This window comes from Manis pentadactyla, chromosome 14 (assembly GCF_030020395.1).
Source record: "Manis pentadactyla isolate mManPen7 chromosome 14, mManPen7.hap1, whole genome shotgun sequence".
NCBI classification, from domain to species: Eukaryota; Metazoa; Chordata; class Mammalia; order Pholidota; family Manidae; genus Manis; species Manis pentadactyla.
This window is the reverse complement of record NC_080032.1, coordinates 23,680,857-23,699,321: the sequence shown is the minus strand read 5'-3', so window position 1 is coordinate 23,699,321 and position 18,465 is coordinate 23,680,857. Positions and strand designations below refer to the sequence as shown.

Sequence of the window (18,465 nt, the reverse complement as noted above, 5' to 3'; positions counted from 1 at the left end):
CAGAATTCCCATAAACTTTATTAGACCCCATGAAATTGTAACCAAGTACCTAAAAAGGTTTTGATTTATTTTTATATCTTACCAGCAAAGGTCTCGTCTCCCTATACATATTATCTTTTTTATTCACAGCCATGCTTATATTCATTACCCCTAGCTTCTCTCATAGACTTTTCCATTCAGTGCTTTTCAATAAACACCTGAGTCTTTTGTTAATAACTGCCCAAATAATTTTTATTTTTATTTGAAAATTTCCCAACCTAAACTGTAAGTAATTTCAAAAGCTCCCAATTAGAAGTAGGCAGAATAAATTTCAACAATAAATATGACTAAGAGAAAATTCGGCTGTAGAACAATGTTACTCTTCATTATCACTGAACATTTCTCTCAAGCATAAGTTAGAATGATGAATGAGCATGGCTGTCAGTGTAACCTGGAACTTGGGAGATGAAGATTTAGAGGGGTCTGAAATTGTGTATTGCATATTACACTTGGCTTATTGAAAGATGGCATGAAAAGGGTTTGTCACTGTAACTTTGTTCTGCTTCAGAGTAAAGACCTTTCATGCCTTGGTCTGTTTGGCACTGGATTGGTGACTGACTCATCCTCTCTGTGTGACTCCCTTAACCACACAGACACTGAGCGCTACTTGCTACTTGTTGGGCTGGGTGAGGTATATCCTAATTTCTCACAGTGCTTTCTTATATTTAGGCTGTTCAGACAGCAGAAGATGCCAAGCAGATAATGGAACAGATGACCAAAGAGAAGACTGAAACTCTGGCCTCCTTGGAAAATACCAAGCAAACAAATGAAAAACTACAGAATGAGGTAATCAGATTTAAATGGCTTTTTGTACAAAGGACAGCTTATCAACTTCATGGAATGTTTGATCACTAACTCAAGATTGTTTATTTTTTAAAGTGTGGCCTTTCACAGGTTTGATCTATGTTAGTGGAGTCAAATGTACACCAAGAACCATAATATTAAATAAAGTGTATTACTTCATTACTTATTTAGTAGGATCAAACTTTTAAAAATGAGGGGAAAACCCTAGTAGTGTGGCTTTCTGTGGTAATTGTTCAGTGATAGAACCAATTGGAGAAGGTACTGACAACATTCTCTAGTTTTATATCTTTTAAATCACATTTTTTTTCACAACTCTTTCCCAACCTTGAGCACTAAAAGTTCCAATCCTCAGCCCTGAGTTTGACATGGGCCTTTTCTTGGTCTTATTCACTCACTATTGGCTCCCTTTTGTGTCATCTTGAATCATTCACTTCTAGGTCTTAGATTTATAGCATCAAGATCATTTTGATTCTGTCCAAAAGTAGCATTTTTTCATTCTTGCATCCTTGTTTGATTTTCCTTCTCCCATCCTCCCAACTCATACCAACCCTTCCTATTCCTTGGAAAGCTGTTATCTAAATCCTGAGCAGACTGATTCTCTGAAATAGTTATGTGAAGTTCTGTAGAACTTCGGATGCTTTTTAATGTGATAGGCAGGTAAGACATTAAGGAATTAAAGCAAGGGAAGGAAGCTAGCCATCTCGAATAGCTTCTATAAAGACTAGGCCTTCCCATTATGGAAAGTCAAAGACATGGAAATTCCAAGATAATTTTAGGGTAAATCTTGACATAGAAGGGAATACATTTATAAAACTGACAGTCCTAACAGAAGAAAATATTTTTAAAAAATCATAGATGATAAAGTTAGAAGCTAAAGTAAATGAGAATATTTTAGGGAATATCTCCAAACTCTGAAGGTGGAATCAGGGAGAACCAATTGCTTATATAACATACCCCTTGGTGTCCTTGTTATATAGCCAGAGTACAAAACTACATGAATCATTTTTTGGTCCCATTATAATACTTTGTTTTCTTGTTCTGTAAATCTGGAATTTTAGAGAGCATTAAAGGGAATACAGTGGTGTTAAAACTAGCAAGACATTGTCTGGGACTCCTGACTGGTGGCATGTGACATGACAAAAATAGGGCTGTAGGAGATAACTACACAGGTCCCAGAAAGCCACATGGTACCAGGAGCACACCCGATGTGATTGATGGCTCCAGCCACCTGTCAGAACCTGTGCTTGGTCTCAGCCCCAACACTTCAGTAACGTGTCTGGCTTTCCCACCAGGGGCCAGGCTCTAAGCTGGCTGCATCCTCCATGCTTAGGTGATGTATGTGAGTGGTCTTGAATCTCACTACATGGTTTTTCTCTTTTCAGATTGAAGTTAAGATGTAAATCTTTTCCCATCTATAAATATTTTGATTTAAGTAATTTTTATAAGAACTACACATATTTGGTACTGATGTTGAAAAATATCATATCCTAAACTGCTAATCTATGGGGAAGGAAAAGGGTTGGTTTCATTACAAAGGATAATTCTTGCTGATGTCATGCCTTGCAATTTATTTCTTGTTTTTTTTAAGATTGATCATACTTGAATAGCAAGTTCAATGATAAATATTGAGAAATGTATACAAGGTGAAAGAAAACTTAATTTATGTAGCAGTTTAATTGGACATTTTGGCCAAATATACCAGAATTTTCTGATTAAGGGTAAGGGGGAGGTTTGCTATTTATATAATAGACTTGGTAATTTGTAATCTCTTCACCCATGTGACTTTATTTTTGCAAGTGACTAATTTCTCCTATCTTTTGAATGCACATTTTCATGAATATCCAGTCATATCTTAGAAAATGAAATAATTTCATCAAGTTTTTTTCTCTTGGTCTTTAAGTTGGATACACTTAAAGAAAACAACTTGAGAAATGTGGAAGAGCTGAATAAATCAAAAGAACTTCTGACTGTAGAGAATCAAAAAATGGAAGAATTCCAGAAAGAAATGTAAGTTTTATCTCTGAGAAATTTTGGAACTTAATTAAAATTGCAAAAGGGTAAATAATGTACTTATTTAAAACACAGTTGACAAGTGCATAAAGTAGAAAGTGATAGTCATCTTTCTGCCCCCCAAATGCTGTTGTGTACCTGAGAAGTAATCCCTATAATCACTTAGCTGTAACTTAGCTAAGTCAGAACTATAGCTGCGTCAAAGGATCAAAATGAAATGTGCGCTAGTTGATGACTTTTAGGACATTTGGGATTCAACTGTGACCCTGCAGAGCCTTATGAAAATACAAGTAGAGTCAGAGTTTTTAAAAGTATGCTTACATGATAGCTAATCTTAACATTTGGAAATGTTAGACCCTTTATTACTAAATCCCTCAAAAACCTTTCTTATAGGAAATAAAATGCAGCTTGTCATTTTTAAGATTATCAGTAATCTTGATTTTAAGAGTAATGAAATCTCCTAGTGTGGAATTAAATGAACAGAATTTTGGACAACTCTGGTCAAGGTTTACCTGTCAGTCTGCTCCCTAGGTTTCAGACATACAGGCTGGTCCCTGTTTGCTTTGTCAACACCACCACTTAATCCTTGCCTTTCAACTTCGGTTATTATAATTATTGCAGGTTAGTGTTTGGCATTTTAAATGGTAGTGGCAGTGTAGATTTCATTTAGCTTTTTTATCTTGAAAACTACACTGTTATCAACTATGTGGACTAAAAATTTAAAGCCAGCTAGCCAGTTAATCTGGTGAATGTTGGTGTGTGTCCTTGGCACTAGGTACATTTAAGCTGGAAAGAATACAAAGATTAATTGTATGTGGTCCCTGCCCTCCAAGGATTTGTATTATTTATTTCCAGCTCTGATCAAACAAATAGTTGAATTTCAAACAAAAACAAAAACATCAAGGCCGAACTGCTATTCGTAAATCACCACCCTCAATACTATTTGTTGATCAAGGTTGGATTAAACTAGTATATATCTAATTCTTCTGAGAGTTCTTAAACCCTCCTAGAAATAACCTCACCTGAGCTGCTCATGATGTTGATGGTCAATCCCTTCCTTAGTCCATGCTTTAAGGATGCTTCTCTAGGTGACACTTGAACAGTTCCCAGCAATTCTGTTTATATACACAGGTTTATCAATTTACAAATGGCCATCAAGAGAGCTGTACATTTGTTCTATTACATATCTTCCAGAGCCAAATGACACAAATAGATAATGGTCACTGTGATGGGAAAAATGAATTCATTACTAATTCTGAGAGGGTGGGTTCAGTTACAGTTTAGGATTTTTTTTCCCCTGTGACAAAAGTAGTTATGCTAATCTGGAGCATTTAGGAGCACTAAGTGACTTTAGTTCATTTGTGTCACACAGACAGCTGGTGGGGGAGGATCTGAGCAGCAGAAGATTCCCTAACCAACCTCCCACTGCCAAAATCCCACCTCTGAGCCCTACTAGGTAATGGAGGGGGCGGGGCCAGAGTGGGCCTAGCAAAGAGAGCTCTTGGGATTAGATAACATTCTTCTTTCCTGCAATTATATTCAGGAATCCTCATAAAGGTCACTACATTGGTCTAGTATCATACAGTTCATTATGCTGGTCTAGTACTAAGTGCTCGGCGTCCTTACTCTATCTTTTTGTTGTGTTTCCACCCTGTTAGTGTGGGGTTGTTCCACCTCTAGTAAGAAACGAATTGTTTTCTATTCATTATTTGAATGATTCCACTGAATAATGAAAGCTGAGCCTCATGCCAATGGACTCAAGAATCAGGGGCAAAAGACTGTTTCCTGCTGCTGTCCTGCTAACCTTGGCCTGCCCCTTCCTCGAGCTGAGGGGAGTAGTTCAGGAAAGGAGGAACCAGACCACAGGGCAGACAGGGCCTGAGTGCTTTTGATTGTCTACCTTTTTCTGGCCCACTAGACCTGGGGGAATCATCCCTTCTGTCAGTAACTTGGCTCACTGTGGCCAGGATCCTTAACAGGAGGCCAGGGCAATGGGAGACACACCAGTGGCATATATCTGAAGCTGGGAGAGGGATATGGGAGGGCCAAGGGGAAAGGGCTCCTGCTCCCAGTAACTCACTGTGCCCTGCTCAAGACTCGGTCAGATTTCAAGGACCATCTGTTATTACTGTGTCATGCAAACAGTACTTCTCAAAAAAAAAAAAAAAAAGCAGTCACTTTACTGTTCCTAGTGTTTAAGTTAGAGAATGGGCAACTGTTTATTTTTCTATGGTTCAGCATGTGTCTGGGGTTCTTTATGTCCTCTAGAGCTCTCTAGCATCTCTCCTCAGTGCCTGGAGGAAAAGGGACACCAGTGTAGACACTGAGTTCCAGTGGGAACCACCTACTGTACAGTATTGTCCTTGGCACTGGAAACTGTCCTTTATGGTATTTACTAGGCTTGTTTCAGGAAAACTCTTGATTTTGGTTAGCCATTTCCTATTTTCAGGTGGAGAGGAAAAAATAAATGTTTTTTCCCTGGTGTGTAATTTTAAATCTTAGGGAAACCGATATAAACAACTAATTGTTGTCTTTAATTACTCACCTGGCACAGTAATAAATCTAGAATATATTTAGCATGGTAATTAATATATTTATAACAGATTCATAAGTAGAATGTTTGCAAGTCAATACTAACAATGTTTACTTTGCCTCTTGTTTTTAAAACTGTAACAGTCTTCTGTTTCAAGATATCTTGTCATGTAGAAAGAAAAATAGCTTAAAGAATTGTTAGAAATATATTTGTAATAATTTTCAGAATAATTCCTTAGAGTATTTCCAGAAGTTCGGCTGTTAGAGCCTATTTCCTCTATAAAATCCATGTGCCCTCTGTGCTCTAAAGAAAAATTGAAAGTTGTTTCCATATCTGAATCACAGCTGTGGTCTGTCCAGTTCTCCTGCTTCTGCAACTTACTGGCTTTATGATTTGGGCAAATCTTCCCACTTCCCTGAGCTTCCATTTTCTCATCTTAATACATAAATAATAACATTAGCCTCCTTGGGCTAATGAGAAAAATTTACATGAAAACATTTTGCAGACTTAAAATTAAACAAATGTTGTTTTTATAGATCAATGCTTGAGGACATTTTGATATTTCTTAGGCTCCTTGTTTTAATTTTCCTTACTGTGGGCTCTTAATAGAAACTAAGGATTTTTTAAAATTTGCAAAAATGAAAATCTGTAAGAGCAAAAGGTGGATCACAAACTCATCACTGAAGGGCCACACAAATGCTGAGACCAAATAGTCCTCAAGGAAGGTGGGAACCACCTAATAATAAAAGGTTGAGTTTATGATGATTTCATCATAAGTGAAATCTTATTTGTCAAGAACTGGTGGACTTTGGCAAGAAGATAAACTTTAGCTATTTGGTGTATGTGTGTATTTTGATCCAAAATTAAAATCAAGCCTCCCAGCTTTTGGATGACTAATTACCTGAGGCTAAAATTCTTTCTCAGTATTTCTCACTTGCTAAATAAACATCTCTATAAAATGCCTAATTTAATGTAGGATAATTTTTGTGTAGCTATATTCCCCTAGATCTTCATGAGGTTATCCCAGTATGCATATCATAGGTGGATGGGGAATTAAAAATCAAGAAAATTGAAGATGTCAAGGACTGCCACCCATTAGACAATTGCAGTTAAAAATAGATGTGTTCATGCATCAGCCAGATGGATTCATACCCAGATGACTTGATTCAGAATTCAGCCATGGATGACAGCTCACTAAGTGGAGTTTAGCCAGCACAGACTTAAAATTCGTATTTGCATCAAAACCACCTATGGCATAAAGCTAAAATCCAGCAATCAAATAAAATATTTTTTTTCCATATCCAAAGAATAATAATTTGAAATGTATTTTTGGATTAGTTTTAATATTGGGAAGATGTTGAATTACTGTACTGTTCACATTTTATGTGCTGATATTTGTGATATAGGTTAGTAGGCTATATTTTTATTTGCTTCTTTTAATTACAAATTAGCCTTGTAGGAAGAATACAATAAAAATAAAACACTTGTTATGTAATTAGAAAACTAGATTTCCTGTGGGCATTTCACCTTGAGTTTTTCTAAAAATATACTTAGATTCACGCCGGCACTTGACTCTGATAGATACTGGCAAATTGGACCATTAGATTTTTATTTTCTGCCCCCAAAAGACAGATTACCGATCTGTGTAGAGTGCCTTGGCAGCAAAGTAAATTGCTTTACCAATGCAGTGGGTTTTAGTATGATTTTTATAATGGAAATAGTCCTAAAGACAAGAGGAATACTGACCATTTCATTTGATATTTATTTTATAGTAGCATTGCTTTTTGTATGGTGAGTGTTTAGCAATGGGTCAGTGTGGGTGGTGACAGGGTGGGTATGGTATTTATTAGGTTTAAAAAAATGTAATAGTTGTGGGTGGCAATCCTCCTCCTGAGAGGTGAATGCCATTTAGCCCCTCCTGCGTGTAGATAATGCTGCCTCCCGTTATTATAGATCCTATCGGGCATGTGACCCAGATATATTTTCCTCACTGCTGTGAAGCTGGTCGTCTCCCACAGTTTCCTTGCCTGTCTTGTTTCTATGGTAACCCTTCACTCACTGTCCTTGCAGAGAAACCCTCAAGCAGGCAGCCGCTCAGAAGTCCCAGCAGCTTTCAGCATTGCAAGAAGAGAACGTTAAACTTGCTGAGGAGCTGGGGAGAAGCAGGGACGGAATTACAAGTCACCAAAAGGTCAGTGGGCGGTGGGAGGGCGTTCCTAGCTCTGAATGCTGTCTGCAGCTATTGCAGGGTACGTAGAGGTATTCAGAGATATGTTCAGGGTGGTTGGGTCATTGAAAATGGGGCTTCAAGTTACCTGTGTTACGTGTTTCCTTATTTCCAAGTGCACTGCTCTAGGACTCTGGAGAGAGAGTGGGCAGGTGGGTCCTTACACATATACGGGGACTTTTTGGGCTCTTTATTTAATGATCTAGTAGCAAAGCATTTATGTGAAAAGGAACAATGTCTTCTCCATACTACTGCTTGGATTGCAAAATTATTTTTCTCTTAAGGTTTTTTTTTTCTTTCATCAGAATTGGTTTTAAAAAAACATATTCCCACAATATAGGTTTGTTATGGGGGTTGGCATCCATTCATAAATAGAACCTTGCTTTTCTTTAAATTAAAAAAACATTTAAACATTTCCTAATGGAACTATGTATGTATGTGCATTGACAGATAGCAGGTATATTACACTTGGAATGACCTGTAAGCTAACCACAACACATTTGTTCCTGTGTTTAAATCACAAAGGTTTCTGACAAGTTTTTAAACACTGAAACAAAACTTGAGCTCAAAATGCTTATTCTGCTTTTTGTTTGTTAACAGTTGAATCAAAATGCTAGATTGCTAGTCACATCTGACTTCAGAACAGAAGCCCCCAGAGTGACTTTTTAAAGGGAATCATACTGTGTAGTCATTCATTCTAGGTTTACACTTAAAGAGAAAAAAATTTCCCCCCAGTATACTTTGTGAACAGTAATTCTCACTTGGGATGGGGTAGTTTGGGATAATTGTATTGAGTACCCATCAATGGTGCAGTTTGCGAGAGTTGAGTTCAGAATTTAAAGTCTTCATTATAGCTTTCCACAATTTCTTTTTTTTTTTTTGTAGATAATTATTTTTTATTGAAGGGTAGTTGACGCACAGTATTACATTACATTAGTTTCAGGTGTTCAACACAGTGATAAAACATTTATATACATGACAATTCTAGGTTGCAGCTATCACCCTACCAAGCTGTTAGAATATCTTGACTATATTCCTTATGCTATACATTACATCCCGCTTACTTATTTATTTTACCATTGGAAGTCTGTACTTTTTTTTTTTTTTTTTACTTTTTTTTTTTTGTGAGGGCATCTCTCATATTTATTGATCAAATGGTTGTTAACAACAATAAAATTCTGTATAGGGGAGTCAATGCTCAATGCACAATCGTTAATCCACCCCAAGCCTAATTTTTCTCAGTCTCCAATCTTCTGAGGCATAACAAACAAGTTCTTACATGGAGAACAAATTCTTACATAGTGAATAAGTTCTTACATGGTGAACAGTACAAGGGCAGTCATCACAGAAACTTTTGGTTTTGCTCATGCATTATGAACTATAAACAATCAGTTCAAATATGAATACTCATTTGGTTTTTATACTTGATTTATATGTGGATACCACATTTCTCTCTTTATTATTATTATTTTTAATAAAGTGCTGAAGTGGTAGGTAGATACAAGATAAAGGTAGAAAACATAGTTTAGTGTTGTAAGAGAGCAAATGTAGATGATCAGGTGTGTGCCTGTAGACTATGTGTTAATCCAAGCTAGACAAGGGCAATAAAACATCCATGTATGCAGAAGATTTCTCTCAGAACGGGGGGGTGAGGTTCTAAGCCTCACCTCTGTTGATCCCCAATTTCTCACCTGATGACCCCCCTGCGACTGTGCCTGTCTTAGGTTGTTCCTCCCTTGAGGAATCTTACCCATCTCTGGCTAACCAGTCATCTTCCGGGGCCATACAGGGAAATGTAAAGTTGGTAAGTGAGAGAGAAGCCTTATTGTTTGAAATTGTTAGCTTTTTATTTCTTTGCATATTTATGCCCTGTGGCTTCTATGCCCAGCATTTGTCTTGAGGTATCTTTACCACTTGGAGGAGTTATGATACTCGGTAAATTTGATATGAGGCACGAATTCTATTTAAGAATTCGTTGTAATTAGGAAGGAAGAAGAAAAGCTATAGAAGTAGCAGGCGGGAGAAAACATGGGAAGATTGATTATTTCTTTGACATATCTTCTTGTAGAGTAACTTCAGCATGTATAGATTTTAAGCTACTACTTAAATTGCGCACACACATTAACATAATAGGAGTATAGTTACATAACCAAAGCATACCTGTAATTACCAGCCATCTCCAGTGAAACCAAGAAAACCAGTTAGGCACCCTAGGCATTTGTGAAAACTTATCAATGATATGATGGTTATTATCTAACTGAATTTGAATAGTTTGAGAAAAATCAGACAAATTAAAACAACCCATTCCTGGGCACTGTTCACATCCCATATGTTCTTTTAACAGTAAATAGTCTGTAGTTGTAAGATTTTGGAGCGCTACAATTTGCACTTCTCCTAATTCTTGGTTGAGTTCCAACAGTATAGATCCAGTCAAATTTGTTGTTTTACTGTATGCACAGGCCAGCTTAGATATCTCCTTCATTCCCATGGCAAGTCCAGGAGCTGGTGGGATGAGTGCATCTACAGCTGTAGCAGTGCGTGGATCTTTGTGGGGGTTTTTTGATGATCCTCTTCTGGCATGAGTCTTCCAGAGAGTGCTGATGTTGGAAGTTCTTTTTCATATCGTATCTTAGTTCATTTTCGGGGTAGCCCAATTAGGCTTTGATCCTCTGTATAAACACAAACAGACCCTTTGCCTACACTTTTATATGCCCTTTATACCCTTGTGTAGAACTCATTGGAGGTTACCACACAGGAACTGCCCTTTTTTTTTTGTTTTGTTTTGTTTTGTTTTGTTTTTGGTATCACTAATCTACACTTACATGACAAATATTATGTTTACTAGGCTCTCCCCTATACCAGGTCTCCCCTATAAACCCCTTTACAGTCACTGTCCATCTGCATAGCAAAATGTTGTAGAATCACTACTTGCCTTCTCTGTGTTGTACAGCCCTCCCTTTTCTCCTACCCCCCAATGCATGCTAATTTTAATACCCCCCTACTTCTCCCCCCCCTTATCCCTCCCTACCCACCCATCCTCCCCAGTCCCTTTCCCTTTGGTACCTGTTAGTCCATTCTTGAGTTCTGTGATTCTGCTGCTGTTTTGTTCCTTCAGTTTTTCCTTTGTTCTTATACTCCACAGATAAGTGAAAACATTTGGTATTTCTCTTTCTCCGCTTGGCTTGTTTCACTGAGCATAATACCCTCCAGCTCCATCCATGTTGCTGCAAATGGTTGGATTTGCCCTTTTCTTATGGCTGAGTAGTATTCCATTGTGTATATGTACCACATCTTTATCCATTCATCTATCGATGGACATTTAGGTTGCTTCCAATTCTTGGCTATTGTAAATAGTGCTGCGATAAACATAGGGGTGCACTGATCTTTCTCATACTTGATTGCTGCATTCTTAGGGTAAATTCCTAGGAGTGCAATTCCTGGGTCAAATGGTAAGTCTGTTTTGAGCATTTTGATGTACCTCCATACTGCTTTCCACAATGGTTGAACTAACTTACATTCCCACCAGCAGTGTAGGAGGGTTCCCCTTTCTCCACAGCCTCGCCAACATTTGTTGTTGTCTTTTGGATGGCAGCCATCCTTACTGGTGTGAGGTGATACCTCATTGTAGTTTTAATTTGCATTTCTCTGATAATTAGCAATGTGGAGCATCTTTTCATGTGTCTGTTGGCCATCTGTATTTCTTTTTTGGAGAACTGTCTGTTCAGTTCCTCTACCCATTTTTTAATTGGGTTATTTGTTTTTTGTTTGTTGAGGCATGTGAGCTCTTTATATATTCTGGACGTCAAGCCTTTATCGGATGTGTCATTTTCAAATATATTCTCCCATACTGTAGGGATCCTTTTTGTTCTATTGATGGTGTCTTTTGCTGTGCAGAAGCTTTTCAGCTTAATATAGTCCCACTTACTCATTTTTGCTGTTGTTTTCCTTGCCCGGGGAGATATGTTCAAGAAGAGGTCACTCATGTTTATGTCTAAGAGGTTTTTGCCTATGTTTTCTTCCAAGAGTTTAATGGTTTCATGACTTACATTCAGGTCTTTGATCCATTTTGAGTTTACTTTTGTATATGGGGTTAGACAGTGGTCCAGTTTCATTCTCCTACATGTAGCTGTCCAGTTTTTCCAGCACCATCTGTTGAAGAGACTGTCATTTCGCCATTGTATGTCCATGGCTCCTTTATCAAATATTAATTGACCATATATGTCTGGGTTAATGTCTGGATTCTCTAGTCTGTTCCATTGGTCTGTGGCTCTGCCCTTGTGCCAGTACCAAATTGTCTTGATTACTATGGCTTTATAGTAGAGCTTGAAGTTGGGGAGTGAGATCCCCCCTACTTTATTCTTCTTTCTCAGGATTGCTTTGGCTATTCGGGGTCTTTGGTGTTTCCATATGAATTTTTGAATTATTTGTTCCAGTTCATTGAAGAATGTTGCTGGTAGTTTCATAGGGATTACGTCAAATCTGTATATTGCTTTGGGCAGGATGGCCATTTTGACGATATTAATTCTTCCTAGCCACGAGCATGGGATGAGTTTCCATCTGTTAGTGTCCCCTTTAATTTCTCTTAAGAGTGACTTGTAGTTTTCAGAGTATAAGTCTTTCACTTCCTTGGTTAGGTTTATTCCTAGGTATTTTATTTTTTTTTGATGCAATTGTGAATGGAGTTGTTTTCCTGATTTCTCTTTCTGTTGGTTCATTGTTAGTGTATAGGAAAGCCACAGATTTCTGTGTGTTGATTTTGTATCCTGCAACTTTGCTGTATTCCGATATCAGTTCTAGTAGTTTTGGGGTGGAGTCTTTAGGGTTTTTTATGTACAGTATCATGTCATCTGCAAATAGTGACAGTTTAACTTCTTCTTTACCAATCTGTATTCCTTGTATTTCTTTGTTTTGTCTGATTGCCGTGGCTAGGACCTCCAGTACTATGTTAAATAACAGTGGAGAGAGTGGGCATCCCTGTCTGGTTCCCGATCTCAGAGGAAATGCTTTCAGCTTCTTGCTGTTCAAAATAATGTTGGCTGTGGGTTTATCATAAATGGCCTTTATTATGTTGAGGTACTTGCCCTCTATTCCCATTTTGCTGAGAGTTTTTATCATGAATGGATGTTGAACTTTGTCAAATGCTTTTTCAGCATCTATGGAGATGATCATGTGGTTTTTGTCTTTCTTTTTGTTGATGTGGTGGATGATGTTGATAGACTTTCGAATGTTGTACCATCCTTGCATCCCTGGGATGAATCCCACTTGGTCATGGTGTATGATCCTTTGGATGTATTTTTGAATTCGGTTTGCTAATATTTTGTTGAGTATTTTTGCATCTACGTTCATCAGGGATATTGGTCTGTAGTTTTCTTTTTTGGTGGGGTCTTTGCCTGGTTTTGGTGTTAGGGTGATGTTAGCTTCATAGAATGAGTTTGGGAGTATCCCCTCCTCCTCTATTTTTTGGAAAACTTTAAGGAGAATGGGTATTATGTCTTCCCTGTATGTCTGATAAAATTCCGAGGTAAATCCATCTGGCCCGGGGGTTTTGTTCTTTGGTAGTTTTTTGATTACCTCTTCAATTTCGTTGCTGGTAATTAGTCTGTTTAGATTTTCTGTTTCTTTCTGGGTCAGTCTTGGAAGGTTGTATTTTTCTAGGAAGTTGTCCATTTCTCCTAGGTTTCCCAGCTTGTTAGCATATAGGTTTTCATAGTATTCTCTAATAATTCTTTGTATTTCTGTGGGGTCCGTCGTGATTTTTCCTTTCTCGTTACTGATACTGTTGATTTGTGTTGACTCTCTTTTCTTCTTAATAAGTCTGGCTAGAGGCTTATCTATTTTGTTTATTTTCTCGAAGAACCAGCTCTTGGTTTCATTGATTTTTGCTATTGTTTTATTCTTCTCAATTTTATTTATTTCTTCTCTGATCTTTATTATGTCCCTCCTTCTGCTGACCTTAGGCCTCATCTGTTCTTCTTTTTCCAATTTCGATAATTGTGACATTAGACCATTCATTTGGGATTGCTCTTCCTTTTTTAAATATGCTTGGATTGCTATATACTTTCCTCTTATGACTGCTTTTGCTGTGTCCCACAGAAGTTGGGGCTTAGTGTTGTTGTTGTCATTTGTTTCCATATATTGCTGGATCTCCATTTTGATTTGGTCATTGATCCATTGATTATTTAGGAGCGTGTTGTTAAGCCTCCATGTGTTTGTGAGCCTCTTTGCTTTCTTTGTACAGTTTATTTCTAGTTTTATGCCTTTGTGGTCTGAAAAGTTGGTTGGTAGGATTTCAATCTTTTGGAATTTTCTGAGGCTCTTTTTGTGGCCTAGTATGTGGTCTATTCTGGAGAATGTTCCATGTGCACTTGAGAAGAATGTATATCCCGCTGCTTTTGGATGTAGAGTTCTATAGATGTCTATTAGGTCCATCTGCTCTACTGTGTTGTTCAGTGCTTCCGTGTCCTTACTTATTTTCTGCCCGGTGGATCTATCCTTTGGGTGAGTGGTGTGTTGAAGTCTCCTAGAATGAATGCATTGCAGTCTATATCCCCCTTTAGTTCTGTTAGTGTTTGTTTCACATATGATGGTGCTCCTGTGTTGGGTGCATATATATTTAGAATGGTTATATCCTCTTGTTTGACTGAGCCCTTTATCATTATGTAGTGTCCTTCTTTATCTCTTGTTACTTTCTTTGTTTTGAAGTCTATTTTGTCTGATATTAGTACTGCAACCCCTGCTTTCTTCTCGCTGTTGTTTGCTTGAAAGATGTTTTTCCATCCCTTGACTTTTAGTCTGTACATGTCTTTGGGTTTGAGGTGAGTTTCTTGTAAGCAGCATATAGATGGGTCTTGCTTTTTTATCCATTCTATTACTCTGTGTCTTTTGATTGGTGCATTCAGCCCATTAACATTTAGGGTGACTATTGAAAGATATGTACTTATTGCCATTGCAGGCTTTAAATTCGTGGTTACCAAAGGTTGAAGGTTAGCCTCTTTATTATCTTACTGCCTAACTTAGCTCACTTATTGAGCTGTTATATACACTGTCTGGAGATTCTTTTCTTCTCTCCCTTCTTGTTCCTCCTCCTCGATTTTTCATATGTTGGGTGTTTTGTGCTGTGCTGTTTCTAGGAGTGCTCCCATCTAGAGCAGTCCCTGTAAGATGTTCTGTAGAGGTGGTTTGTGGAAAGCAAATTCCCTCAGCTTTTGTTTGTCTGGGAATTGTTTAATCCCACCGTCATATTTGAATGATAGTCGTGCTGGATACAGTATCCTTGGTTCAAGGCCCTTCTGTTTCATTGTATTAAATATTTCATGCCATTCTGTTCTGCCCTGTAGGGTTTCTGTTGAGAAATCTGATGTTAGCCTGATGGGTTTTCCTTTATAGGTGACCTTTTTCTCTCTAGCTGCCTTTAAAACTCTTTCTTTGTCCTTGATCTTTGCCATTTTAATTATTATGTGTCTTGGTGTTGTCCTCCTTGGATCCTTTCTGTTGGGGGTTCTGTGTATTTCCGTGGTCTGTTCGATTATTTCCTCCCCCAGTTTGGGGAAGTTTTCAGCAATTATTTCTTCTAAGATACTTTCCATCTCTTTTCCTCTCTCTTCTTCTTCTGGGACCCCTATAATATGGATATTGTTCCTTTTGGATTGGTCACACAGTTCTCTTAATATTGTTTCATTCCTGGAGATCCTTTTGTCTCTCTCTATGTCAGCTTCTATGCGTTCCTGTTCTCTGATTTCAATTCCATCAGTGGCCTCTTGCATCCTATCCATTCTGCTTATAAACCCTTCCAGAGTTTGTTTCATTTCTGCGATCTCCTTTCTGGCATCTGTGATCTCCCTCCGGACTTCATCCCATTTCTCTTGCGTATTTCTCTGCATCTCTGTCAGCATATTTATGATTCTTATTTTGAATTCTATTTCAGGAAGACAGGTTAGGTCTGTCTCCTTCTCTGGTGTTGTCTCTGTGATCTTTGTCTGCCTGTAGCTTTGCCTTTTCATGGTGATAGGAATAGTTTGCAGAGCTGGGACGAGTGATAGCTGGAAGAACTTCCCTTCTTGTTGGTTTGTGGCCCTCCTCTCCTGGGAGAACAGCGACCTCTAGTGGCTTGTGCTGGGCAGCTGCGCGCAGACAGGGTTTCTGCTTCCTGCCCGGCTGCCATGGAGTTTATCTCCGCTGTTGCTGTGGGCGTGGCCTGGCTCGGGCAGCTGCTCCAAAGTGGTGGAGTCGCGTTGGAGGGGGAGCTGCTGGGAGGCTATTTATCTCCGTAAGGGGCCTCCCTGCTCCCTGCAGCCCAGGGGTTAGGGTGCCCAGATATCCCGGATTCCCTACCTCCGGATTAAGTGTCCCGCCCTGCCCCTTTAAGACTTCCAAAAACTTCCAAAAAGCACCCGCCAAAACAAAACAATGACCACCAAAAAAAAAAAAAAAAAAAAAGAAAAAAAATCTTTAATTAAAAAAAAAAATTTTTTTTTAATTAAAAAAAAAGGTGGCCACTCGTTTTTCTTTTTTCTCCGGCGCCAGCCTCAGGCCTCTGCTCACCGGTCTTGCTGCCCTGTTTCCCTAGTATTGGGGTCCCTATCCCTTTAAGACTTCCAAAAAACACTCGCCAAAACAAAGCAGCAAAAAGAAAAAAGAAAAAAAAATTGGTCGCGCGCTTTTCTTATGTTCTCCGGCGCCCGGCCTCCGGTGCCCGCTCACTGTTCTTGCTGCCCTGTTTCCCTAGCATCCAGGGTCCCCTGGGCACGTACTGTGTCTGTGCTCTGGCCCGGATGGCGGGGGCTGGGTGTTCGGCAGTCCTGGGCTCCGTCTCCCTCCCGCTCTGCCTGCTCTTCTCCCGCCGGGAGCTGGGGGGAGGGGCGCTCGGCTCCCGCGGGGCCGGGGCTTGTATCTTACCCCCTTCGCGAGGCGCTGGGTTCTCTCAGGTGCGGATGTGGTCTGGATATTGTCCTGTGTCCTCTGGTCTTTATTCTAGGAAGGGTTGTCTTTGTTATATTTTCATAGATATATGTGGTTTTGGGAGGAGATTTCCGCTGCTCTACTCACGCCGCCATCTTCCCTGTCCTCCCCACAATTTCTTCATGAAATGATTGCCGCATCTTTCCAGACTCCAGTATGATGATGATGCTGTCAGTGACAGTAGCTCACACGTATGGGCTCTTCCTATGTGACAAGCACAAGTAGATGATAGCTACCATCTCACTTAATCTTTATAATAACTCAAGGAGATGGCAGTACCATTTATCCCCTTTTGTAAAAGAGGAGAGGAATCAAGCATAAAGAAGACAGTAATTTGCTCAACCTCATTCAGCTAATAGTGTCAAGAAGTATTTATCGTCTTCCGATTTGCGTCAAGAAAAGACAGTGAATTGACTTAAATAAGATCACTGCAGTCTCCTTTGGTTAGTATGTGAGCAGTTGGAGCTCATGAAAACTAGAAGCACTTTGACTAGATGAAGTTCTTTTTTTTCCTGGCACAAACTAGAGTGTCTGAAACATTGAGTAGCTCTCACATCAACATGTCTGAAAGAACCTACAAGAGAAGGATCTCAGCAGAGCGCCGAGTCTTTTTAGCTCATTTTATCTCATTTCATTGAGCATCTCTGGCAGAGAGAAGTGGATCCCACAAATGGGAGGAACATGTAGAGATCATCCTCTGTCTTATGTTGTGACCTTAACTGACCTGTTGACTACATTTCTCATTTCTGTCCCTCAGACCTGGAAAGAGTTGGAGGAGCACTGACTCCTCTGGCAGAGGCCTTCAGGCTCCCTGCCATCCCAGCAGCTCTTCCTCTTCTGCAGGTTGGGATTTGAATTACCATCTGTTTGAAAAGGTTTTGTGACTAAAGTTGTGACAATCAGTGACTTTGAAGGTTGTTAGGAAACAGCGTCTGCAAGGAACAGCTAGGAACCGACTTCCCTTTAAGAATGGGTGGTTACACCCTTTGTAGTTCATGTTTTACTCAGAAAAGAGAAACAAGTGAGTCTGAACTAAAGCATGATAGGCTTCAATGATAGAGATTAGCAATGATATTGATTTCAAGGGAGTATATTTATACACATTTCAAGAATGGAGAGAATCACTCATTTAAAATAACTTAGAAGCAACTTGAAAGAAGACTAATTAATTTATTGGCTCTACTACGCTTCCTGTATAATCTCCCAAGAATCTATAGTAGTGCTCACTTCTGTAAAATATAAATTTTCACTTTGTTACTTTTATAGTCAAGTCAAACTATTGATCAGCTGTGTTCAGAAATATACTACAGGGCCACGTTTTTTTGTTGTTTTTTAAAAATTTTTTATTAAGGTATGATTAATATACACTCTTATGAAGGTTTCACATGAAAAAACAATGTGGTTACTACATTTACCCATATTATCAAGTCCCCACCCTTACCCCAATGCAGTCACTGTCCATCAGTGTAGTAAGATGCAACAGATCCACTATGTGCCTTCTCTGTGCTACACTGTTCTCCCTGTGATCCCCCACACTATGTGTACTAAACATAATACACCTCAATCCCCTTCTCCCTCCCTCCCCACCTGCTCTCCCACACCCCTCCCCTTCGGTAACCACTAGTTCATTCTTGGAGTCTCTGAGTCTGCTGCCATTTTGTTCCTTCAGTTTTGCTTCATTGTTATACTCCACAAATGAGGGAAATCATTTGGCATTTGTCTTTCTCCACCTGGCTTATTTCACTGAGCATAATGTCCTCCAGCTCCATCCACGTTATTGCAAATGGTAGGATTTGTTTCTTTCTTATTGCTGAATAGTATTCCATTGTGTATATGTACCACATCTTCTTTATCCATCCATCTACTGATGGACACTTAGGTTGCTTCCATATCT

General features: G+C 39.0%; 1 protein-coding gene across 12 annotated transcripts in view; it reads left to right on the top strand.

Moving 5' to 3' along the window:
• The window catches only part of CLIP1 (CAP-Gly domain containing linker protein 1), a 124,956-nt gene that overhangs the window by 92,856 nt on the left and 13,635 nt on the right, over nucleotides 1-18,465 (top strand). For 7 of the 12 annotated variants that reach the window (XM_057492507.1, XM_057492506.1, XM_057492501.1 and 4 more), the window contains 4 exons: nucleotides 709-825; nucleotides 2,744-2,850; nucleotides 4,226-4,309; nucleotides 7,457-7,577. In XM_057492507.1, the coding sequence (XP_057348490.1) occupies nucleotides 709-825; nucleotides 2,744-2,850; nucleotides 4,226-4,309; nucleotides 7,457-7,577 (429 nt within the window). The remainder of the gene's footprint in view (nucleotides 1-708; nucleotides 826-2,743; nucleotides 2,851-4,225; nucleotides 4,310-7,456; nucleotides 7,578-18,465) is intronic. The other 5 variants (XM_057492508.1, XM_057492512.1, XM_057492511.1 and 2 more) reach the window with 1 other exon arrangement.